This window comes from Loxodonta africana, chromosome 18, assembly GCF_030014295.1.
Source record: "Loxodonta africana isolate mLoxAfr1 chromosome 18, mLoxAfr1.hap2, whole genome shotgun sequence".
NCBI lineage: Eukaryota > Metazoa > Chordata > Mammalia > Proboscidea > Elephantidae > Loxodonta > Loxodonta africana.
The window spans coordinates 47,811,422-47,837,487 of NC_087359.1; the positions used below are offsets into that span (position 1 = coordinate 47,811,422).

General features: G+C 41.7%; 1 protein-coding gene and 5 non-coding genes across 6 annotated transcripts in view; all 6 read right to left on the minus strand.

Annotated features, from left to right (window-relative positions):
* Positions 1-25,755, minus strand: part of TEX14 (testis expressed 14, intercellular bridge forming factor) — a 109,098-nt gene extending 83,343 nt beyond the window's left edge. Inside the window, exon 1 of the mRNA XM_023553547.2 lies at positions 1-25,755. Coding sequence (XP_023409315.2) covers positions 1-235 — 235 coding nt within the window. The 5' untranslated portion in view covers positions 236-25,755.
* On the minus strand, positions 5,414-5,577 carry LOC111751794 (U1 spliceosomal RNA). The gene has a single exon (XR_002786876.1). It is a non-coding gene; the product is annotated as a U1 spliceosomal RNA (small nuclear RNA).
* LOC111751805 (U1 spliceosomal RNA) lies at positions 11,620-11,783 on the minus strand. Its single transcript, XR_002786887.2, has one exon. It is a non-coding gene; the product is annotated as a U1 spliceosomal RNA (small nuclear RNA).
* On the minus strand, positions 19,300-19,463 carry LOC111751822 (U1 spliceosomal RNA). The gene has a single exon (XR_002786903.1). It is a non-coding gene; the product is annotated as a U1 spliceosomal RNA (small nuclear RNA).
* Positions 23,962-24,122, minus strand: LOC111751823 (U1 spliceosomal RNA). Its single transcript, XR_002786904.1, has one exon. It is a non-coding gene; the product is annotated as a U1 spliceosomal RNA (small nuclear RNA).
* On the minus strand, positions 25,319-25,482 carry LOC111751816 (U1 spliceosomal RNA). Its single transcript, XR_002786897.1, has one exon. It is a non-coding gene; the product is annotated as a U1 spliceosomal RNA (small nuclear RNA).
* Positions 25,756-26,066: the final 311 nt, after the last annotated feature.

Below are 26,066 nucleotides of genomic sequence, written 5' to 3' on the forward strand. Positions count from 1 at the left end.
CTTTCTTAAGAATCTTCTTCACTTTCACATAGTTCCCTTGTTTCACATATTCATGAAGCTGAGCTTCCAAGGAGTCATTTCTTAAGGAGCCAAGCTGAACAGGACAGGGGACTGGAAGATGGACAGGCCGAGACATCCTGTTTCCAAAAGAGAGTAGCATGCTTATTCTAATGGAACCAGAAACACAGGGAAGCAATTTAGATTTTTTCACATTTGGAAATCTGTTCATGTTCATTTATAATGAAGAGAACTAGGAGAACAATTACTGAAACTAAAAATTAATGTTTACCCTTGATGTTGTTGAAACTGAAGAACTGGATAAATTTATGATCAATTCCTGGGACTGAAATAAAATTAGAGTTTTGTTGGGTCATTACGGTAATTAGGAAGTATTGACTTTGAAAGGTTAGTACCCAAATGCAGTCATTATGCAGGACTGTAAATAGCATAACGTAGCGGGTTAGGTTCACAATTCTGACTCCAAAGTTCCTGTCCTGGCTGTGTCACCTCCCTAACTGTTTGACCTTGGAGAAATTATTCAGCCTCAATAGACTTCCACTTCTTCATCTGTATAATGGGGATAATAATAACCAGGAGCTTGCTGAGAGGTTTAAAAGAGTGAATATGTGTAAAGTGCTTCCAATTCTGCCTGTCACTGAGCCACCTCTCCGAAGCTGTGAGCGGTTACTATGCCTGGTAAGAACCATGTAGAGAAGTTTTAACTTTCCACATGTGGCATCCACAACCAGCCATCATACAATCAAGTGTTCACAGCATACATATGTGTCCTAAGTGTGTTTAAGACACCTAAAACTGGATTGCGGCTATCACAACGCTCACTGTCTAGCAGGGCAGACAAGTGGCACAATGTTGGTGCTCTATAAACATGCTTCATTTACATGGATCAGCAAGCATATGTATCAGGGTCTGAGTGCCACATGGAGAAGCACAGACGGCGCGACCATAGTTGAGGTGAAAGCAAAGGCCAAGAGCTGACACATTCGGTGGGTCTAACTTCCCCAGCCAGGAGACTTAAGGAATTGTAGGTTACTGAGAGGTAATACCTTAACTTATCTACTGACAAAATGTAGAAAGTGCTGAAAGTTTGTGCCTTTACTTTATTTCCTTTGATATTTGTAAATATTCATGTCGGTGACCACAAACAGCATCCTAACCATCTGATAACATGGCAATGTTCTTAAGCAAACAAAACTGACTCACAAAACACTGTTTCGTTTTAAATAAATATAAACTGAACCTTTTATAATGATTTGTCTGCCTGCCCCCCCAAATCTGCCTTCTATTTCCAGGTATAAAAACAGTGGTATATTTCCATGATAATTTAGGCAATTCTTTAATAAAAGCAAGCTATTTCATAGGAATGTGCATAAGGTTTTACTTAATTTCACTTAAAAAAGACATGGGACAATTTCAAAAATTATAAAAAAGAATGTAGAGAATGTTCTTGAAAGGGGAGTCTACAGTTGCCACCTCCACTTCATCCGTCCATTCAGGGGCCTGCACTGAGGGCCTGCCCGTATGCTACTTCTCCCCACATCCCTTACCCTGGGCTGCTGGCCAAGGCCCCCAGAGCTTCTTCCAGCTGGACAAATCCAATGTGCTCTTTCAGGTGCTGTCATATTGCAATGTTCGGCTGCATGTGACACTGCAGCTCATTTAATCTTATTATTTTTAAATTGTATTTATACAAGTAATACATGAATACATTCTTTGTGTAAAATGTTCAAATAATACAGACAAATAAAATCCCCCAGACCCACTTCAGTGTCGTGGACTATTCCAAGATACAAGGTTTGCTATTAACCCTACCCCTTTTTTCCCCTAAATCTCCAGAATACATGGATCTCTGAGGATTTACTTACTGACATCTACTGCTGAGTATGTCTGAGTAGTCTAAGTTTTTTTTCCTTTTCCTTTTTTTTTTTTTTAATTGTGCTTTAGGTGAAGGTTTACAGCTGAAGTTAATCGCTCATATAAAAATTTATACACATATTGTTATGTGACATTAGTTGTAATCCCTATAATGTGACAGCACACTTCCCCTTTCCGCCCCAGGTTTCTTGTTCCATTCAACCAGTTCCTGTCCCTTCCTGCCTTCTCATCCTGCCTCCAGACAGGAGCCATGCATCTGGTCTCACATATCTGCTTGAACTAAGAAACACACACTTCACGAGTATTACGTTTTATAGCCTAGTCTAATCTTTGTCTGAAGAGTGGGCTTCGGGAATGGTTTTAGTTCTGGATTAATACAGTGTTTGGGGACCACGGGTTTGGGGTTCCTCCAGTCTCAGTCAGACCTTTAAGTCTGGTCTTTTCATGTGAATTACAGTTCTGTTCCACACTTTTCTCCCGCTCCTTCAGGGACTCCTGCTGTGTCCCCTGTCAGGGCGGTCATTGATGATGGCCAGGTGAGTATTCTAGTCTTCACTTCTTTCTTCTTTTCTAGCCATTCTTAAAGCATCCTCCCAACCATCCAGCCCTGTGTTTGAAGAGACTAGCATCTGTTGAGTACTAGGCTCAACATCTCAGCTAGTGCCTGGGGAGTACTGGGCCTTAAGCTATTATTCACGGTTCTCAGCACTGTTGAGTACTTTTGCAACAAGCCAGCTCCTACAGCTTACTGCTTTCTATCATAGTTACTTGACAGGGTCGTCCTCCTCTCTGGCAGTTCCAACCACCACATACTTGGCATTTTCAAGCTTTCATTCTCAGGTATGGAAACACTCAGAGGCTTCTACAGTTCTAAGAGGCTTCAAGTAACCCACGTGGGAACGTCTTGGTTTAATCCACGTTTTACCACTTTAGCTTCAGAGCACACACATTAATATTCTCCCTTTTTATTAAGCAGCATCTCACAACTAGAATGAAAACTAAATTAGCAAATTGATCTTGGCAGGTTAAAAGAACATTCAGCCACAAATTAGGCAGCAGTTTTCCCAAGCAAGAAAATTTGATGCCACCCCACAGAGAAGGCAAGAAAGAAAATCACCATCCTAATTAAGGGACCTCCAATAACTTATGTAATAAGGAATAACTCTATTATAAAATGGAATATAATTCAGCCATAAAAGGAAATGAAGTTCTGATACATGCAACAATATAGATGAACCTTAAAACATTTTGGCAAGTAAAATCAAAATTTCACATAGAAGTATTGTATGATCCCTCTTATATGAAGTATCCAGCAAAAGAAAATTCATAGAGACCAAAGTTTATTAGTAGTTACCAGAAGTAGTTACCAGAAGTGGGTGGGAGGTGAAAATGGGGATTTACTGCTTAAGGGGCACTGAGTTTCCACCAAGGGTGATGAAAAACGTTTGGAAACAGAGAGTGATGATGACTGCACAACATGGTGAATGTAATCAATGTCACTGAATTGCACACGTAAAAATGGTTGAAATGGCAAATGTTTTGTTACATATACTTTACCACAATTAAAAAAAAACACACACGCAATGAGATATCACTTCACACCTACTAGGATGGTTATCATCATCAAAAAAATGAAAAATAGTAACTATTGGGGAGGAGGTAGAGAAAATGGAATCCTCATCCATCCTCGGAGGGACTGTAAAATGGTGCCGCCGCTACGAAAATGTTTGGCAGTTCCTCAGAGAACTAAAAACAGAATTACCTTACAAACCAGCAATTCCACTTTTAGGTATATGCTCCAAAGATGTGAAAGTAGAGACTTCAGATACTGTACACCACCATTCATTGCAGCATTACTCACTACGGTCAAAAGGTGGAAAGTAACCAAGCGTCCATAACAGATACATGGACAAACAAAATGTGGCACATACTGTACACACAATGGAATATTATGCAGCCATATAAAGGAGGGAAGTTCTGATACACACTACAATATTGATAAATCTTGAAGGCATTATGCTAAGTGAACTAAGTCAGGCACAAAAGGGTAAGTATTGTATGATTCTATTTATCTGAGGTACCTAGAATACGCAAATCCATAGAGACATAAAGTTGAATAGGAGCCCTGGCGGAACAGTGGTTAAGCGCTGGGCTGCTACTGGTAGGTCAGCTGTTCGAACCGACCGGCCGCTCTTCAGGAGAAAGATGTGGCAGTCAGCTTCCGTTAAGATTGTTGCTGGTGGTGCCACTGAGGGGATTCCAACTCAGAGACCTAATGTGGCAGAGCAGAATGCCCCGTAATGCATCTTAGGCTGTAATCTTTACAGGAGCAGATTTGAACCACCACCTCTTGCTTAGCACCTGAGCGCTTAACCACTGCGCCACCAGGGCTCCTTCTGTAAAGATTACCCACTACCATCCAGTGGATTCTAACTCACGGCGACCCTACAGGACAGAGTAGAACTGCCCCTTAGAGTTTCCAAGGAGCGCCTGGTGGATTCGAACTGCTGACCTTTTAGTTAGCAGCAGCAGCTCTCAACCAAGGTTTCCCTGTAGACTACAGCCTTGGAAACCCTATGGGGCAGTTCCACTCTGTCCTGTAGGGTCGCTATGAGTAGGAATCAACTCAACAGTGCACAAACACAACAAAGCCAATAGCGTAACGGGTACGGTATATAGGATTTCTCTTACGAATGATTAAAAAAAAAAAGATCTTGAAACAGTAATTACTGTTACACAATATTGTGAATTTAATACCATTGACGTTTACATTCAAAAACAAACTGCTAACCTATAAACCCGCTGCCTTCGAGTCAATTCTGTGACCCTGAAGGACAGAGTAGTACCAGCCATAGGGTTTCCAAGGAGCGTCTGATGGATTAGCCGGGGCTCTGCTAGCCTATAGGATGTGCATCTTATTGCTAGGTGCCGTGGAGTTAGTTCCAACTCAGTGACCCTATGTCACTGAGAATGAAACACGCTACCCCATCGTGCGCCATCCTCACAATTGTTGCTATGCTTGAGCCCATCTTATAGCCACAGCGTCAATTCATCCAGTCAAGCGTCTTGTCCTCTTTTATCCTCCACTTTATCCAGCAGGATGTAAACATAAAGGATTCCTCCTTTTAACATTCTGATGAGAAGGACGTTATGTTTGGCAAAGTATAGGGTCCGCAGAAAAGAGGAAGACCCTCAAGGAGGTGGACTGACAGTGGCTACAACAATGGGCTCAGGCATAACAACGATTATAAGGATGGCGCAGGACCGGGTAAATGTTCTATCGTGCTTTGGGTTCCTGTGAGTCGGAACAAAACAACAGCATAAGCAGCTGATTTCTCCAGCTTCTGAGAGCCTTTCTTTAAAAATTTGTCCCAAGACAACAACAAAAAAATTCTTTTCTTTTTCCTAAGAGAGCATTTACTAAAACAGAGAGAATGCCAGAAAGTACATTAGTGTCAAAAAAACTTGAGTATATCGTAGCAACCCTAAAAATAAAGCTATTTTTCGCAAACCAACTTATCAGGGGAAAGCGCGAACGCAGTCCCCCACTACCACAAATTATGCAGTCGAGTTTCCCACATTTGGGGAAATCGCAGGGGTCAGCACATCCGGAGTGCAATGGATGAGCCTCGCCCTGGGAAAACCACCTTCGTGATCATGGTATCTCCCCTGCCAGGTAAGTATGAGTTGCTGGGCTCGCCTGTTCCCTCACCCTCATCCTCAGAATTCTGTAGAGTCATGGTGAATTATATTTTGAGTTTTCTGGGTCTTCAATTCGAGACTACATAGTTCCTCATACGATACAGATCAGGCTACCTGCTTTCAGATATTCGCTGGAAACAGGGCTATTTCCGCCCGGCGAAGAGAATACCCCACCCGGCTGTCACCGGACCCCTTATCTACATGTCACCACCTCTTGCAGTGACGTCAAGAGCCTCCCGGCGGCCTTCCTCTTTTCGCCGGTGGCCTTCCTCTTTTCGCCGGTGGCCTCCGGATGCGTTCGCTCTAGCTACGCCTCGCGACAATCCCAAAGGCATGTTATTGGCAGCTGTGGCTCAAGAGATTAAAAAATTCTTTCCTCTTCCGGGCACATGGAAAGGTCCCGGCGTGAATTTGTAACAACCGAAGCTGAATCCTCCGCTGCAGGGTAGAGTAGTTCGGGAGGCGGTGGCGTGGGGCGCGGCAGAGGTGAAGGCAGCGGAGCTGTTACGCCTGGTCTGAATCGCGGCTCCAGTCTGGGAACTGGTCAAACTCGAGATCTGTTTCCGCTTTTAAGCTGTAAAATAGTAATAATACTGCCTCCCTACCTAAAAAAGTTTCTGTGAGGGCTGAATAAGAGAATACGTGCAAAATGCTTCGCGAGCCCTGCAGGTGATTGAGCTCCTGGGCGTGTTTCCCTGGCCAGGTGCCCACGTAGCTGGGGCTGCCAAACCCGCTTCGCCAAGATTCTCTCTGCAGGCTCGACGCAAAGGGAAAAAGTATCTGGCCTGACAAGAACCATCTTTGTTAACAAACCAAGCGCTCGTCCCTTCTTTTTAGGAACAAGAATACATGACCGTGTGTTTGTTTTCCTTTCTGCCCCTGCTGGCTAGGCACTCCAGGCAAAAAAAAAAAAAAATTGTGTTTGCAGCAACTATAGTCTCACAGACTTGATGCTATCTCCCTATTGGTCTAGGTGATTTCTTTAAAGCTTTATCTTGTTTTATACCTGGAGGTTGTTTTTTCAATGATGACGAGTGTTTAAAAAAAAAAAAAAAACCCTTGTAGATGATTTGGGAAATACAGAAAGATACAAAAACAAAACTAAAATAACAAAAATCCCACTATCAAATGACTGCTGTTAACACTTTGATGCTATATATGGTAATTCCAATCTTTTTGCATATATATATTTTACTAGGATTATACCTCACATGGAAACCCTGGTGGCGTAGTGGTTAAGAGCTACCGCTGCTAACCAAAAGGTCGGCAGTTCGATTCCACCAGGTGCTCTTTGGAAACCTGACGGGGCAGTTTTACCCTGTCCTACAGGGTCACTATGAGTCGGAATCGACTCGACGGCAATGGGTTTTTTGGGTAATACCTCACATGCTGCGTTTTCATTAGTTTTGATATATACTGGGCCATGTTCTTATTGTTAGATGCCTTCCAGTCGATTTCAACTTATAGCCATCGGATGTGACAGAGTAGAACTGCTCCATAGGGTTTTCTTTTTTTTAATCTAGAAAGGAGCAGATCGCAAGGTCTTTCTCCCACAGAGCTGCTGGGTGGGTTTGAACCTCCAACCTTTCTGTTAGCAGCCAAGCTTAACCATCACTGAGCCACCAGGGCTCCTTAGATGATAAATATTTTTAAATTCTTTAGAGATTATTTTTCTGATTCCTTTCATCTTACAGTTTCCAAAATCTAGATGTCTTTCTAGAGTCTGGATTCACAGTTAATTTTAAGAAGAACTTCAACTTTGTTAAGAATGAGAAAACAAACAAACAAAAACCTCATTGGCTGCTGTTGAATAGACTCTGACGCAGAGTAGTACTGCCCCATAAGGCTTCTTCAAAGGCTGTAATCTTTACGGAAACAGACTGCCACATCATTCTCCCTCAGAGCAGCTGGTGGGATCAAAACCCTGACCTTTCGGTTAGCAGCCTAGCAGTTAAGTACTGCGCCAGTAGGGCTCTAGGAATGAGAGAGAAGCCTAAATTGTAAATACAACGTTGCATGCAAACAAAGCAGTATATGAAACTGAACATACAGTATAATTACAATTATTTTTTAAAAGGCAAAGTTTAAAAGACTTAAAGGAAATACAGCAAAATGTCAACTAATCATAGTTTTGTTAGTGTCAACACAGAACTACACATTGTTTTCCCCTAAATATTCTGTAACCTTGCTATATTACTTACAGTGAAAAAAATTTAATCCTAATTATATGCATATAGTGTCAAAAAACGTTCAAACATTTTGACCTAGTAATTTCTTCTAACTTGCCTAAAGAAAGTAATCCTAGAGAAAGACAACTTCCTATGCACAATGGTGTTCATCACAGATTTACTTAGAATGGCAAAAACCAAAAATCCTAGAAATCAAAACAATAGTGAAATGGAGTATTATGCAAACATAATAGTAATATAATAATGATTAATATGAAAAATTTGTATATTTAATGTTATTTGAAAAAAGGATACGAAATGGGATGTATAGCATGATTGCAATTTTGTAAAAATGCAAGAAAAGTTGCTGGAAAGAAATGCACTGAAATAATGTTACTGGTTGTGAGATACACATAATATGATTAGACTTTTTTCTTCATAATAAGGAGGCCAAATCTGGGAGTATTTTGCACAGTATTTAAAGATTTTTGAACATGGGGTACTACTTAGGTTCATATCATGATTTTTTCCATATTTTAGCTGTCTGTGCTTAATTGGAGCCCTGGTGGCACAGTGGTTAAGAGCTCACCTGCAAACCAAAAGGTCAGCAGTTCGAATCCACCAGCTGCTCCTTGGAAACCCACGGGGCAGTTCCACTCTGTCCTATAGGGTTGCTTTGAGTCGGAATCGACTTGACGGCAACAGGTTTAACAGGTGCTTGATTTGATTACTCTAGAAACGATGATGCTAATTATCAGTAATAATTATAGTGAATATACACATATATATTCATACATATGTGTACACAAATAAAGGTGACATGTACACTTGGTAATTTTTAAAAGCTGAGTTTCGTTATTAAGTTCATAAAGCAGTTATGACTGTCAAGAAGTCCACAACACTAACACAACTGAATCTAAATGTCCCCTGCCAGGAAAGTGAACTCCCTGGTCTGAACCCATTCACTCACTCCTGACACGCACTGGCCCCAGCCTGCATTTCTCAGCCTCAGGCCTGTGCAGTATAAACCACACTAATTCTATTTAGACATCTGCTAGAACTTTCATCCAGAAAGTGCGAGCTGGCCCACCTCAGTCATGCAACATCATCTCATTATTGAACAACCTTCCTAATTTTGCTTCAAGAGGTGTGTCTTCACACAAGGAAGATTACATTCTGGCTTCTCCGTCGTATCCAAGGATGCCAAGCTCACAGCTCTGAGGCCTCTACGACTATCTATGTCCCCCTTGGCTTTGATTTCAAAGGTACTTGCAGGCACTTTGTGCTATGCTGAGGAAGCTCCATTCCTGACAAATACGTTGCCTACTCCAGTATTTTCTGCATTCAAAAAGTATCCTTGAGATTCTATGAATGCTGTGGGGAATATAATGGCGAAAAAACACCTGTTCTCAAGTCCTTACTTATACTGTACGTACTACATACTTCTCATTCATTCACAACCACTTAAACTTTTAATGTGCCAGTCACTATTCTACGCACTGGGGATACTAAGAGGAATAATGGAGGGATGGGTTTTGCCTGCAGTAAATAAGATCACTGTCTGTAAGGGAATGAGACCTGTCTAAAACTGCAAGGGTGGTGAGTGCTAATATAAGGGGTAAGAACTAGATTCATTCAGGACCACATTATGGCTTTTGAGGGCCCTATACATTTGCCTTCATTGGCCCTGACCCTTTTCTCCATTTAAAAAATATTAAAATTATATTTTACAACTGCATTGATAAAAAGATGGCTATATAATACATTAAAACATTTTCTTCAACCTAAAAGTTAATTTTTCTACTGATTTTAAAAGGTTAAAACATACTCGTGGGCCCCTGAGAGTACCATGGGCCTAGGCACTGTGCCTACCATGTCTAATGGGTAAGTAAGCATTGGGTTCAGTGGCGATTTGGGTGAATCCCAGGTGGCTACACAAAACAAAGAGCTGAAATGAAGTATGTGTTTTCCAGGCAGCTGAGGAAGGGCAAGGCATTGTGGGTAGAATATATGAGTAGGTGGAAGTAACACAGCAGGACCTTCTGCAAACTTTTTAAAATAAAGGAGCAGTGAGGGGTAAAGTTAAGGAGCCCTGGTGGTACAATGGTTAAGTGCTAGACTGCTAACCAAAAGGTCAGTATGAACCCACCAGCTGTTCTGTGGCAGAAAAGATCTGGCAATTTGCTCCCTTAAAAATTAAAGCCTAGGAAACTCTATGGGGCCGTTCTACTCTGCATGTAGGATCACTGTAAGTCAGAATCAACTTGATGGCACACAAGAGTTCAAATCAGAGCAGCTGTCCAATAGAATATAACGTGAGTCACATATTTAAAATATTTCCAGTAGCCGTGTGAAAAAAGTAAAAAGAAACAGCTGAAATCAATTTTAACCAAATGGTTTACTTGTACACACAACTATTGGTAGTCTGCAACAAAACAGAAAGAGAGAAACCCAAGAATCAGAGAAGGAACTACAGGACTAACTGTCTACATGATGCATTGCCTCCTCCGCCTTGAGACCAGAAGAACTAGATGGTGCTCAACTACCACTACTGAACGTTCTGGTCAGGAATACAATAGATGAATCCTGTTAAAAAAAAAAAGAAGAAAAATGTGGGAAAAAAACCTCAAATTCTTAAAGAATCTGGATTTTTTGGACCTGTTGAGGCTTTTTTTCTTTTTTTTTAATTGAGGCTGGAGGAGTCTTCAAAAGACTGTGGCCCTGAGTTGCTCTTCAAACCTTGAATTGAAACTGTCCTTTGAAATCATTTTTAAAGTAAATAACATTTTAGCCCAAGGAGTAAAGATTGTCACCCTTGAGTATTGCATTTCTTTAAAAAAAAAATATATATATATATATATATTTAAAACCAGAGTCAACAGCTACTTTAAAGCATAAATGAGAAGACTAAGGGGCAAGGAGATTAAGTAAACATAAGTGAAACAACTAGAACAGAACTAAGAATGTTGACACTGAACATGTAACCAATTTCACTGATCATCATGTCTAGCAACTGTGGAATGGGAGCGAGTGGAGCGAGTGTTGCATGTATTTTCACCAAAAAAAAAATTACATTAAAAATAAAAAATGGTTTACTTATCCCAATATATCCAAACTACTATTATTTCTAAATGTAGTCAGTATAAAAAAAGGAGATGTACACTCTCTTTTTCCTACTACATCTTCAAGATCCTCTGTGTAAAGCATACTTCTAGTACATTTCGACTTGGACTTTGCTGGGTTAATGCGACATACAAAAACGAAACCCCTTGCTGTCGTCTCTGGCTGACTTATGGCGACCCCATGTGTTACAGAGTAGAATTGCTCCATAGGGTTTTCGTGGCTGTACTGGTAATCTTAAGAAGTTCGCCAGGCCTTTTCTTATGGGGAAACCCTAGTGGATAGTGGTTAAGAGCTACGCTGTTAAACAAAAAGCTGCTAACCAAAAACGTAAGTTTGAATCCACTAGGCGCTCCTTGGAAACCCTGTGGGGCAATCCTATTCTGTCCAGTAGGGCCGGTATGAGTCGGAATCGACTCGACAGCAGCGGGTTTGGCTTTTCTCATGCAGTACCGTTAGGCGGAGGTAGCCCGGCGACGTTCCTATTAACTGGCGTGGCAGAGAGCTTGTACCACCCAAAAGCTCTGGAAGAAACACACAGCCCTAACCAAACCTAGAAAGCCGTTTTGTTAAGAGAAAAACGGTGCACGCATGGCTTCGATACTTAAAAGATTAAGTTAATAAATCACCCTTACAGATTACAAGGCTCCCAGCAGCACATGAGGCATTAACGAATGGACGTGAAAACTACAACCCGCCAACCACCTACAGCTTCTATCGTTAAGCCACAAGTTATCAGGGGAAAGCGCGAACGCAGTCCCCCACTACCACAAATTATGCAGTCGAGTTTCCCGCATTTGGGGAAATCGCAGGGGTCAGCACACCCGGAGTACAATGGATGAGCCTCACCCTGGGAAAACCACCTTCGTGATCATGGTATCTCCCCTGCCAGGTAAGTATGAGTAACTTTCGCGTCCAGCACTGCCCACTACGGAGCACACCACTGTAAGGTTCGGGTCACGCCTGAAACAACGCTACTTGGGCTTTATATATCGCAACAAAACAAAACAAAGCAAACAGATTGTGGCATTTTTATCTTAATATTGGTACTATCAGACGATCCTGGCATATCTGTAGGAAGAACTAGGTTCCGAAATGCACCGAGTCTGTAATCTCCATACTCCACCTCCCTGTTCTGCGTCACTCGCAGGCCCGGCGGGTCGGAGCTCGCAGCTTCGTAGCTTTGGCGGACGGCTGCGCCCCTTCCGGCAAGCGGTTCCTCCTTCCACTCCCGCCGACCTAAGTGACGTCGATCAGGCTATTTTCCTGACAAAAATCCACTCGTTTTCCGGTCCCCCCCAGTGCGTAGTCTTCTTGAGCATGGACGCCAAGGCGTTTCAGTTGCCAGGCGACTTCATGCCTCCCCGGATACCTGCGCTCCACACCAGCCCGCCACCCCTCCCATTCCAAGAGGAGGAGGTGGGCATCGAATCAAGAATGCCGCGTCTACGTGTTAGCGGGGTGTATTGCAAAGAGGGGGGTTTTGTAATCCAAGATCTGGACTGCAATCCAGTGTTCTCACTGCACAACTCTAATTTAAACTACTAGCCTCTCAGTCTGCTCCTCAGTTTGTAAACATGCATAATTGACCTTGGAGGAGTTCTTGGGAGGGTGAAACCAAACACAGTAGCAAAGCCAGGGCGCTTTATTTCCTATGGCCCAAACCATAAAGCATAATTACATGTAAATTAGGCAATCCAATAAAAATCCTAAAGCAGCCAGGAAATTCTAACAGCTAACATCTATGCTTTACCTTGTTTGGTAAAGTGGGGGGGCCAAAGAAAACGTGAGAAACCTTCAACGAGATGAATTTACACAATAGCCAAAACAATGGACTCGAACGTGACAAACAGCTCTTTCTCTCCCTCTAATACAAAAAAAAAAAAAAAAATACAGGCATATCCATAATCCTTCATTCTTATAATGTTGATAATTGTCAAGTGTTATTTTTCATGCTTACCTAGAGCAGAGGTTCTCAGCCTTTTTTTTCTACCTTGACTTACACACAGGACAAATGACATACATTTGCCTGAAAGTTTCCACTCTGCAAAGCTTCTCGAACTGTGTGATGCCACATATTGACCCTCAGCTGTCAGGGTCAGCCCCAGAAAGCACCTCCTTTTCCATATACACACAGACAAGGATGACATCTGAAGGGTGCACTGGATCACCAGGAAGGCATTTGGCGCCCCAGGTGAGCTGCACAGCGCGTGAGGCAACTGGCTTAGGGTCTCCAGTTGTTCACCTCATCGTCTCACCCAAGGGTCCTGACATCTCAAGATTGCCCCTTCCCATGTTGAGTTCCCTGTGTTACCAAATTAACCCAATGCTGTCAATTCTATTCATGGTGATCCTGCAAGGACAGAGTAGAACCTGCCCATAGGGTTTCCAAGGCTGTAAATCCTATGGAAGCACACTGGTGGGTTCGAACCGCCAAACTTTGGCCACTTCATCACCAGTGCTCCTTGTCACCACATTCCAAAACAAACAAAAAGCCCATTGCTGTCCAGTGGATTCCAACTCATAGCAACCCTACAGGACAGAATAGAACTGCCCCATAGGGCTTCTAAGGAGCAGCTGATGGATTCTAAGAGCATCCAAGCTCTTAACCACTGCACCACCAGGGCTCGCTACCACATTCAGAACCCTCTAATTTCTTGTATGGTCCTTATCACACTTGAAATCCATTCATTCTTCCACGGGGTCATTATCAGTTTCCAGTAGACTGCCCAAGGACCTCACAGTGTCCTTCACAATCACTACTGGATCCTCAGGCTAGCATAGCACAGTGCTCAGCATGGAGTCAGTATTCTGCATATACTGAATGATAAGAAAGCTGTCTGAAAAAAAGGAGTGTGGGAAGCCTGAACAAACATTGGGAAAAGTATGACAGCTTTTGAGGATCAAGAAACTAAATTCAGTTGAGACAAAGAACGATTTTAAGGAAGACTCCAGAAGGCAATGAAACTGATAGATGGTGACCTTTTCTCATTGCTCACAAGTCAGGTGTGATTTATATACTCTATACTCCCTCCAACAGACCGTGTATTTAGAAATTTACTATATCTTCCGTAATTATTTCCTGTTCTTCTCCCTTGGCATTTAGTAAGATGCCCTTCTTAAATGCCAGTGTGAAAGGTGTGGGAAATGGGAGGAAAGGGCTTTCAGGCTTGGGGTATAGCAGGCACAAAGACTTAGGGGAGACAGTGTGGAGTGTCCCTGGAATGGCAGAAGCCAGTCGAGCTAGATTAAGAGTCAAATATGCCCAGAGCTGAGGCTGGTCAGCAGGTGGGACTGAGACTTGATGGCAATGAAAGGGTTTTCAGCAGGGGAATGATATGAGCTTTAGACAGATCACTCTGACTTTGTAAGAAAAAGAATTTAACTTCTGACTATCTTCATCAGTAGAATTATCCCGTTTTAAAGCTTTCAGCACTTTGAAGACATTATTCATACTTACCTGGCTTCCACTGTCACTACTGACAAGTCTAATTCCTGTATAGTCCTTTATAAGAAATCTATCTTTTTTCCCTTCTGGCTGTCTTCAAGATTTTTCTTTGTCTTTGGTTTTCTGCAGTTTCATTATGACAAGTCTAGGTATGGAGTTATTTTTCTTTGTCCTGCTTGGGACAACTGGGCTTCCTGAGTCTAACGATTTTTTTCTTTCATCCAGGGACAGATTACCCAATAAGCAAGATAAATACATGCTTCGGACATCAACAAAACAGGGGCACCAGTTGTCCAAGCAAAGACCCAATGATGCCAACCAGACAGGACACAGGGAAAAGCGTGCACACAACGATGATTCAAGAAAGACTTGATTCATTGTCCTTATTATGTATGGAAGTAGATACTGGTCAGTAACTTGTGATAAAATCGTTGAAGAATTTGTAAGAGCAGAGAATAGAAAGAAATGTTTTTAACTAGAACATGTTAGAGATGAAGATCTATTAAAAATAAAACACAATAATTTGTTGTAATATTTGTTTTCTGATCAGTAAATTTTATGACATCTTTTCATTTGTTCGTTTATAATTATAGCATTTATTACAAAACAAGCATCAAAACTGAAGCATGAGCCATTTAAAGCAAAATTGGTGGTGAAAGTCAATTTTTTGTTGTGGGAGATCAAGAGAATTTTACATTGAACGTTGAAACGACTAAGTTCACTGATTCGTTTTCTTTGTTGTAGAATATGTGGAATATTCTTTTTCTAGAAAATGCGGTAGATGATCAAAATCCTTGTACTCTGCATTCACAAAAAATTTATAATCCAGTTTATCTCATTCCGCTAAAATGGCATACACCACTTTTGTGTTCAATCACTTCTATTATAGTCTCATTTGAAAAGAAGTTACACCATGGATAGCTAAGACACACACACACGTATACACGTATATGTCTAACTCACATATCCCATTCGAATGTGTGAGTAAGCAGAGAAGGGGGCACCACAGATTGTCAGTACCTAGGACCCTCACATGCCTTAATCTGGCCCTATTTTTATCAATTTGGAAAATTTATTACTCATTAAATTTTCAAAAATTGCCTTCCCTCAACGTTCTGGAACTCCTGTTATATTTATCTTGAATTTTCTTACTCTATTCTCCATCTCTCTTAACCTTTCTTGTGTATTTTCCATCTCTATGTTCCTTTGTGCTGCATCCTGGGTATTTATGTTCCTTTGTGCTGCATCCTGGGTAATTCTTCAGATTTCTCTTCTGGTTCAATAATTCTCTCCTCAGCAGTGTCTAATCTGCTGTTTAACCCATTCGTTAAGATTACAATTTCACTCATTTATGGTAACTGTTGGTTCTTGTTTCATCTTCAGCTTCAAACTGATTACTTTGGGCTTCACCATCCATAATCGTACTAGTATTGTCAACAACACGTGTTATACTTGTTTTCTTGCCATTTCCCCCTGCTCTAGCAAATGCAGAGAGTGACTGCATCTTTCAAAGGTCACTAATGACTTCTGATTATAAAAGCACACATTCTTTGCTATCCCTCAGTACCACTGAAGTGATCTTCTCTTTGCTTACAGCTCTGTCCTTTGGTCTGCCTGAACTACACTGCTCACCTCTGTTCTTTCCCCATTATCTTTTAAGGGTGTCCTTTCTCCTCTCATTTTCTGATTGGGGCCTGTGTTGTTCTAGTAGCCTCTGAAGTTCTTTAACTTCAGGAGGAAAAGAATCTCCTCCATCAGTACAAAGCTGATTCCTAAGAGGCAGAGGTCAGACATACTTCTACTCTCCAAGCTTTTCACCAATTCTGACACCATCCATGCCCCCCACGGTACTCTCTACTTCTCTGCTGGGTTCCATAATTCATTGCAATGGCTACACAGAACTCAGACCGTACATCAGTTAAGTGGTCTGTTAAAGAAGTAACGGTACAACTTAGGATCAGGATCAACAGCTGCAACTCAGGATTAGGATCAGGGCGCACGCAGGCAAAGTCTGGAAGGCTCCTCCAAGGTGGAGAGCACACCCCTCCCTTTTTCAGTGCAGTACAGCTCTCTCAGCTCTTCTCAGCATACAAAAGCAAGCAGGCCCTTCTTTCTGCTACACAGGCCTCCTTTCAGCCGGTCATGACAGCCCTGTTGGCCCTGCATGCCCCCTCTCAGCCATGCAGACCAACTCTGTCAGTGATAGGATAGTATCCATACGCCTACAAGGAAGACCAGTTAATACAACTATTATTCAAATTTACACACCAACCATTAAAGCCAAAAAATGAAGAAATTGAAGATTTTTATCAGCTTCTGCAGTCTGAAATTGTTCAAACATGCATTCAGGATGCATTGATAATTACTGATGATTGGAATGTGCAAGTTGGAAACAAAGAAGGATCAGAAGTTGGAAACAAAGGCGTAAGGATCAGTAGTTGGAAAATACGGCCTCGGTGATGGAAACAACGCCAGAGATTGAATCACAGAATTTTGCAAGACCAACGACTTCTTCACTGTCAACACCTTTTTTCACCAACATAAACGGCGGCTATACACATGGACATAATACACATGGACCCCCGCCAGATGGAACACACAGGAATCAAATCAACTGCATCTGTGGAAAGAGACAATGGAAAAGCTTAATATCATCAGTCGGAACGAGGCCAGGGGCCAACCATGGAACAGACCATCAATTGCTCATATGCAAGTTCAACCTGAAACTGAAGAAAATCAGATCAAGTCAATGAGAGCCAAAATACAACCTTGAGTATATCCCACCTAAATTTAGAGCCCATCCCAAGGATAGATTTGACACGTTGAACACTAATGACCAAAGGCCAGACAAGTTGTGGAATGATATCAAGGTCACTATATGTGAAGAAAGCAAGGGGTCATTGAAAAGACAAGAAAGAAAAGACCAAGATGGATGTCAGCAGAGACTCTGAAACTTGCTCTCAAACGTCAAGCAGCTAAGGCAAAAGGAAGAAATGATGAAGTAAAAGAACTGAACAGAAGATTTCAAAGGGTGGCTCGAGAAGACAAAGTATTACAATGACACGTGTCAAGAGCTGGAGATGGAAAACCAAAAAAAAAAAAAAAAAGGAAGAACACGCTCAGAGTTTCTGGAGCTGAAAGAAATGAAGAAAAAATTCAAGCCTCGAGTTGCAATAGTGAAGGATTCTATGGGGAAAATATTAACGATGCAGGAAGCATCAAAAGTAGATGGAAGGAATATACAGAGTCATTATACCAAAAAGAATTAGTCGATGTTCAACCATTTCAAGAGGTAGCATATGATCACGGACCGATGACACTGAAGGAAGAAGTCCAAACGGCACTGAAGGCAATAGTGAAAAACAATTGACAGAATATCAATTGAGATGTTTCAACAAATGGATGCAGCGCTGGGAGTGCTCACTCGTCTATGCCGAGAACTATGGAAGACAGCTTCCTGGCCAAGTGACTGGAAGAAATCCATATTTATGCCAATTCCCAAGAAAGGCGATCCAACCGAATGCGGAAATGATAGAACAATATTAATATCACACACAAGCAAAATTTTGCTGAAGATCATTCAAAAGCGGCTGAAGCAGTATATTGACAGGGAATTGCCAGAAATTCAGGCTGGATTTAGAAGAGTACGTGGAACCAGGGATATCACTGCTGATGTCAGACGGATACCAGCTGAAAGCAAAGAATACCAGAAGGATGTTTACCTTGTTTTATTGGCTATGCAAAGACATTCGGATGCGTGGATCATAACAAATTATGGATAACGCTGTGAAGAATGGGAATTCCAGAACACTTAATTGTGCTCACGAGGAACACGTACATAGATGAAGAGGCAGAACAAGGGGATACTGAGTGCTTTAAAGCCAGGAAAGGCATGCGTCAGGGTTGTATCCTTTCGCCATACCTACTCAGTCCATATGCTGAGAAAATAATCCAAGAAGCTGGACTATATGAAGAAGAACAGGGCATCAGGATTGGAGGAAGACTCACTAACAACCTGTGTGATGCAGATGACACAACCTTGCTTGCTGAAAGTGAAGAGGACTTGAAGCACTTACTAATGAAGATCAAAGACCACAGCCTTCAGTATGGATTGCACCTCAACATAAAGAAAACAAAAATCCTCACAACCGGACCAATAAGCAACATTATGATAAATGGAGAAAAGACTGAAGTTGTCCAGATTTCACTTTACTTGGATCCACAATCAATGTCCATGGAAGCAGCAGTCAAGGAACCAAAAGACGCATGGCATAGGGCAAATCTGCTGCAAAGGGCCTCTTTAAAGTGTTGAAAAGCAAAAATGTCACCTGGAAGGCTAAGGTGACCCCAAAAAAACCCAACCCAAACAAGCCATGGTATTTTCAATTATATCATATGCATGTGAAAGCTGGACAATGAATAAGGAAGACCAAAGAAGAACTGACCCCTTTGAATTGTGGTGATGGTGAAGAATATTAAATGGACTGCCAAAAGAGCGAACAAATCTGTCTTGGAAGATGTACAACCAGACTGCTTCTCAAAAGCAAGGATGGTGAGACTGCGTCTTACATACTTTGGACGTGTTGTCAGGAGGCATCAGTCACTGGAGAAGGACATCATGATGCTTGACAAAGTGCAGCATCAGAGGAAAACCCTCAACAAGGTGGACTGACACAGTGGCTGCAACAATGGGCTCAAGCTTAACAAGGATTGTAAGGATGGCGCATGACCAGGAAAGTGTTTCCTTCTGTTGCGCACGGGTCGGAATCGACCCGAGGACACCCAACAACAATTCACCCATTCTTACTGTGAGCAGAACGAAACAGATAAAATGCTTGTTCTCAACACCATTGTAAGGAAATAACATTGACGGTGAAACCTAAAAGAATCATTTTAGGCAAGAAACACAAAGCTCACAACATAACTACTAAACAAAAGGAATTAAGTCTGTCCTTAAAGACCAATTATCAGGGGAAAGCGCGAACGCAGTCCCCCACTACCACAAATTATGCAGTCGAGTTTCCCACATTTGGGGAAATCGCAGGGGTCAGCACATCCGGAGTGCAATGGATAAGCCTCGCCCTGGGAAAACCACCTTCGTGATCATGGTATCTCCCCTGCCAGGTAAGTATGAGTTGCTCCTGGGTCAGCCTCCGGACCCTTCCGTGAGCAACACTTTGTACATATGACCATTAAAAAGTCAGTACCTAAAAGACCCATTTTAGTATTACTAGATATTCTAAGAAACACAAACCTCTCCATCGCTTATAATTTTTTTCCCTAAATCTCCAGAATGCAAGCATCCCTGAAGATTTTAGCATGCACTGCGTTTCATTTACATATCCACACCCTCTGCTCCTGTGACGTCACCTCCCTTTCCTTTCTTTCTTCCCCCCAGCCACCTTTACTGCTTTTCTATATCTAAGTTGTTTGTAAGAAACTTGAACCTTGACTGGGAAATATCAGGCCACAGCAGCTATGAATAAAACGCTTCTGAAATTACTCACACTTGATAACAAAGCTGAAGAGTCTGAGGTTCTTGTGCAACCTGAAACGCTTGTAGCTTCCCACTCTTCTGTGTTCCAGATTCATCTTACCTGCCTCCGGAACAACTGGCCTAGGCTAAAGCCAATTTTTATGCAAATAACACCAGAACAGCATAAACAGTCTTGGAAAAAAAGAAAGTTTGAGGACTTCAAAGCTTGCTACAGAGCAACAGTGGTACTGGCATAAAGATACCATTGCTATGGAGTGGATTCCAACTCATATAGGACAGAGCAGAACTGCCCCATAGGGTTTCCAAGGAGTGGCTGATGCATCTGAACTGCCGATCTTTTGGTTAGCAGCTGTAGCACTTAACCACTGGGCCACCAGGGCTCTAGCATCAAGACAGATACATAAATAAATGGAAGAGAATTAAGAATTCAGAAATAAACCCTCACATTATGGTCACCTCATTTTCTACAGGAGTGCCAACACAATTCAAGGGGGGAAAGAATAGTCTTTCAACAAACTGGTTCTCCACATACAAGAAAATAAAGTTGGACCCTTACCTCACACAACATTCAAAAGTTAACTCAAAATGGATCAAAGGCCTAAATGTAAGAGCCAAAACTATAAAACTCTTAAAAGAAAACAAAGGCATAAATCTTTATCACCTTGAGTTAGGAAATGGCTTCGTAGATACGACGTCAAAAGCACAAACAACAAAAGAAAAACTGAACTTGAAAAAATTAAACACTTTACCAATGTCACAAAACAATATGTATAGTAATTGTTTAATGAGAAAATAGTGTGTTCCGTAAATCTTCATCTAAGGTCACAATAATAAAAAAACATTAAACACATTTGTGCTTCACAGGATACTATCAGGAAAGTAAAGGCCACCCACAGACTGGGAGAAAAACATTTGCAAATCCTGTATCTGATAAGGGATTTGTATCCAGACTATATAAAGAATTATTACAACCAATAATAAAAAGACAAATAACCCAATTTAAAACTGGGCAAAAGATCTGGATAGACCTTTCTCCAAGGAAAATCTACAAATGGCCTGTAAGCATGGTGAAAAGATGCTCAACTTCATTATGCATCAGGGAAATGCAAATCAAAACAACTTCTCACCCACTAAGAGAGCTAGAATGAAAAAGACAGATAATACTAAGCATTGAGGAGGATATGAAGATATCCGAACCCTAATACACTGCTGGTGGAAATGTAAAATGGTTCAGCCCGCTGTGGACAATAGTTTGGCAGTTCCTCAAAAAGTTACACACAGAATTACCATATGATCCATTAATTACACTCCTGGGTATATTAAAAAAGAGAAATGAAAACTTACGGTACACACAAAAACTTGTACGTGAATGTTCATAGCAGCATTATTCATAACAGCCAAAGGTGGAGAAATCCTGGAGTCTGAAATCACTTCTCTATTACTGCTTGTCCATAGAGCCAAGAGGATTCATTACAGACAAGGGCCAAAAACAATCACTGCAACTCTACTCAGACGTAGTAACACCCCAGTAAAATCACTTAGGGCTTGTACCAGGTTTCTCTGCCTAGCATTCACTTATACCTTACCCACTAAACTGCAGGCCCCAGTTGTTAGATGCTGCGGAGTCGGTTCCAACTCATAGCAACCCTACGAACAACATAACAAAACACTGTCCAGTCCCTCACCATCCTCACAGATCATTGCTACGTTTGAACCCACTGTTGCAGCTACTGTGTCAATCCATCTTGTTGAGGGTATTCCTCTTTTTTGCTGAGCCCTGGTGGTGCAGTGATTAAGAGCTCAGCTGCTAACCAAAAGTTCAGTAGTTTGAATGCACCAACTGCTCCATGGAAACCCTATGGGGCAGTTCTGCTCTGCCCTATAGGATCACTATGAGTCGGTATCACCTTGACGGCAATGGTTTTTTTTTTCCTACTTTACCAAGCATGATGTCCTTCTCCAGGGACTGGTCCCTCCCGATAACATGTTCAAAGTACGTGAGACAAAGTCTCACCATCTTCTCTTCTAAGGAACACTCTGGCGGTACTTCTTCCAAGACAGATCTGTTCGTTCTTCTGACAGTTCATGGTATATTCAATATTCTTTGCCAACACTATAATTCAAATGCATCAATTCTTCTTCAGTCTTCCTTATTCACTGACCAGCTTTCGCATGCATATGAGGCGACTCAAAGTACCATGGCTTGCATCAGGTGCACCTTAGTCCTCAAAGTGGACGTTTGCTTTTTAACACTTAAAAGAGGTCTTCTGCAGCAGTTCTGCCTAATGCCAAATGTCATTTGAATTCCTGACTTCTGCTTCCATGGACGTTAACTATGGATCCAGGTAAAATGAAATCCTTGACAATATCAATCTTTTCTCTGTTTATCATGATGTTGCTTATCGATCCAGTTGTGAGGATTTTTGCTTTCTTTACGCTGAGGTATAATCCATAGTGAAGGCTGTAGTCTTTAATCCTCATTAGTAAGTGCTTCAAGTTCTCTTTGCTTTCAGCAAGCAAGGTTGTGTCATCTGCATATTGCAGGTTGTTAATGAGTCTTCCTCCTATCCTGATGCCCCCTTCTTCTTCATATAGTCCAGCTTCTCAGATTATTTGCTCAACATACAGACTAAGTACGGTCAAAGGATAAAACCCTGACACACACCTTTCCTGATTTTAAACTATGCAGTATCCCCTTGTTCAGTTCGAACGGCTGCCTGCCTTTTAATCTTTGTATAGGTACCTCACGAGCACAATTAAGTGTTCTGAAATTCCCATTCTTTGTAATGTGATCCATAATTTGTTCTGATCCACACAGCTGAATACCTCTGCATTGTCAATAAAAAAAAAAAAAAAAAAAGGTAAACATTTTTCTGGTGTTCTCTGCTTTCAGCCAAGATCCGCCTGACATCAGCAAAGATATCCCTTGTTCCATGTCCTCTTCTGAACCGGGCTTGAATCTATGGCAGTTCCCTGTCGATGTACTGCTGCAATTGCTTTTGAATGATCTTCAGCAAAAATTTTACTTAAGTGTGAGATAGTAATGATATTGTTTGGTAATTTCTACATTCTGTTGGGTCACCTTTCTTTGGAATGGGCATAAATATGGGTCTCTTCTAGTTGGTTGGCCAGGTAGCTGTCTTTCGAATTTCTTGGCATAGATGGGTGTGTTGCATTCATTTGCTGAAAGTCCTCAACTGGTGCTCCATCAGTTCCTGGGGCCTTGTTTTTTGCCGGCGCCTTCAGCGCAGCTTGGATGCCTTCCTTCAATACCATCGGTTCTTGAACAAAAGCTGAAATGCTTGAACATCAACTAATTCTTTTCAGTACAGTGATTCTGTGTATTCTTTCTATCTTCTTTTGACGCTTCCTGTGTCGTTCAATATTTTCCCCATAGAATCCTTCAATATTGCAACAAGAGGCTTGAATTTTTTCTTCAGTTCTTTCAGCTTGAGAAATGCCGAGTGTGTTCTTCCCTTTTGGCTTTCTAACTTTAGGTCTTTGCACATTTCATTATAATACTTCTGTCTTCTCAAGCCGCCCTTTGAAATCAGTTGTTCAGCTCTTTTCATCATTTTTCCATCACTTTGGATACCCTACATTCAAGAGCAAGCTTCAGAGTCTCTTCTGACATACACTTTGGTCTTTTCTTTCTTGTCTTTTTAATGACCTTTTGCTTTCTTCAAGGAGCCCTGGTGGTGAAGTGGTTAAAGTGCTCCACTGATAACTGAAAGGTCAGTGGTTGGAAACCCCGAGCAGCTCTGTGGGAAAAAGATGTAGCAGTCTGCGTTTGTAAAGATTCACAGGCTTGGAAACCGTGTGGGGTCACTATGAGTCAGAACTGACTCAATGGCAGTGGATTTGCTCTCTTCATGTATGATGTCCTTCTACAACTCGTCTGGTCTTCGGTCATTAATGTTCAATGCATCAGATCTATTCTTGCAATGGTCTCTAAATTCATGTGGGATATACTCAAGGTTGTACTTCAGCTCTAGTGGCCTTGTTTTAATTTTCTTCAGCTTCAACTTGAACCTGCATATGAGCAATTGATAGTCTGTTCCATGGTCGGCCTCTGGTTTATTCTAATTATATTGAGCTTCTCCATCATCTCTTTCCACAAATGCAGTCGATCTGATTTGAACATGCAGACACTCCCCACTACCACAAATTATGCAGTTGAATTTCCCACATTTGGGGAAATAACAGGGGTCAGCACATCCGGTGTGTAATGGAGGAAGCTAACCCTGGGAAAATTACCTTTGTGATCATGGTATCTTTCCTGTCAGGTAAGTATGAGTTGATTTCCTTGCCTGGCAACTGCACCCTTAGTGTCAAACCACTCAATAAGGTCATTCTCTTCACACAAACTCTAGATCTTCACTTACAAAACAGACTTCTCCAAACTGAAAGACTAAGACAATAATGTTTTGGATACTTGAATACTTACTAGAAACTTAAGAAATTCATGTACAGGGTGAACAAGGACAGTAACCACTGTGCTCATCTACATACTCCCAGTTCCCTTTCGTGATATCATTTTACGGCTCCTGATAAACTTATCTGCTTTGTTAATGTGACAGGCTGAAAAATGGCCCACCAAAAATGTCCTCATCCTAATTCCAGGAACCGGAGAATGTTACTTTATCTGGCAGAAGGGATTTTGCAGATGTGATTAAAGATTTTGAAGTGGGGAGATTATTCGGGTGGGCCCAATGATGTCACAGAATCCTTAAAGAGAGAGGTAGGAGGGTCTGAGAAATACAGAATGCTAGAACATAAGAGACGTCTGCAAGAAGATGTTACCCCACTGGCTTTGAAGATGGAGGACAGGGCCACGAGTCAAGGAATGTAGGTAACCTCTATCACCAAAAACTGGCTGCCCTAGATTCCAACTCATGGTGACCCCATGTAGATCACCAAGGCCTTTCTTCTGAGGCATCTTGGGATGGACAGCCTACTTTAAGTAGCTGAGCACTTAACCATTTGCATCTCCCAGGAGCCTAGCCAACTTCTAAAACCCAAAATCAAACTCTTTACCATCAGGTGTGCTCTGGCACGGTAAAACTGCCTAGACTATAATTTTTACTGCAGCAGACTGACACATCTTTCTGCCACGGAGTGGCTGGTGAGCTCCAACTACCAAACTTTCAGCTAGTCGAGTGTTTAAACTACAGCTGCCTTCAGACAAATTATGGAAGGAAAAGAGAAGGTAGGTGGCTGATTTGCCTCTAAAGCACCCAAAAGAATTACATCCACATTTTGACCTTTAGGCCTCTGAATGATAACATAAAACTACCCCTGCTTTAAACCAGGATAAACTGACATGGGCCTGCTTCCAAAAGCATTATGAGAAAAGTATAAATGCTAAAAGAAAAAAAGAAAACTTTCTTCAAAACAAAAGGAACACCAAGAAACAAACGATTGAAAATAAAGAGAACAAGCCACAGTAGTACAAGAAGATAGTCTCAACCTGTTTTTAAAATGACAAGTCAGGGGATAGCGCGAACGCAGTCCCCCACTACCACAAATTATGCAGTCGAGTTTCCCACATTTGGGGAAATCGCAGGGGTCAGCACATCCGGAGTGCAATGGATGAGCCTCGCCCTGGGAAAACCACCTTCGTGATCATGGTATCTCCCCTGCCAGGTAAGTATGAGTTGTGGTTTTTGCCTCGCATCTTACCCTCGGATTCAAACCACCTTACAGATAGGATTATTCTCCTCATGAGGGCTCTAAATTCCTCTCATTTCTGGGTAAAAATTCCTATAGTATAGTAACCATACAGGAACATTTTGTATATCTGGCTATTACCAAAATCCTAAGAAATACATACCAAGTGTAAGCATGACCAGCAGTCACTTCGCTTTATCTACATATTCCCCACCCCTTTTGTGATGTCATTCAGAGTGTCCATCTTTTCCTATTTGGTCGTGCTATTCAAATAAAACTCAAAGGTAAAGACGCTCTATATATTTAAACGCAAACAACTTAAATTAGCTCCTGCCCTCAAGAACTTGGTGCTAATGACGTCACTCTCAGACGCAGTCCATTAAGCCGTTACCCACATAACCTGAATGTGCACATCTTAAAAGACACAACTTGGCAAGGCTACGTTAGAAAATCCAGTCTACGTATTGCTAAAAATAGGTTGAGTCAGTGCAAAGCCTCAAGCATAAATACAAAATGCTCTTTCACACATGCAGCAAATAATCGCCCTTACGTGAAAGATCATTTGCAC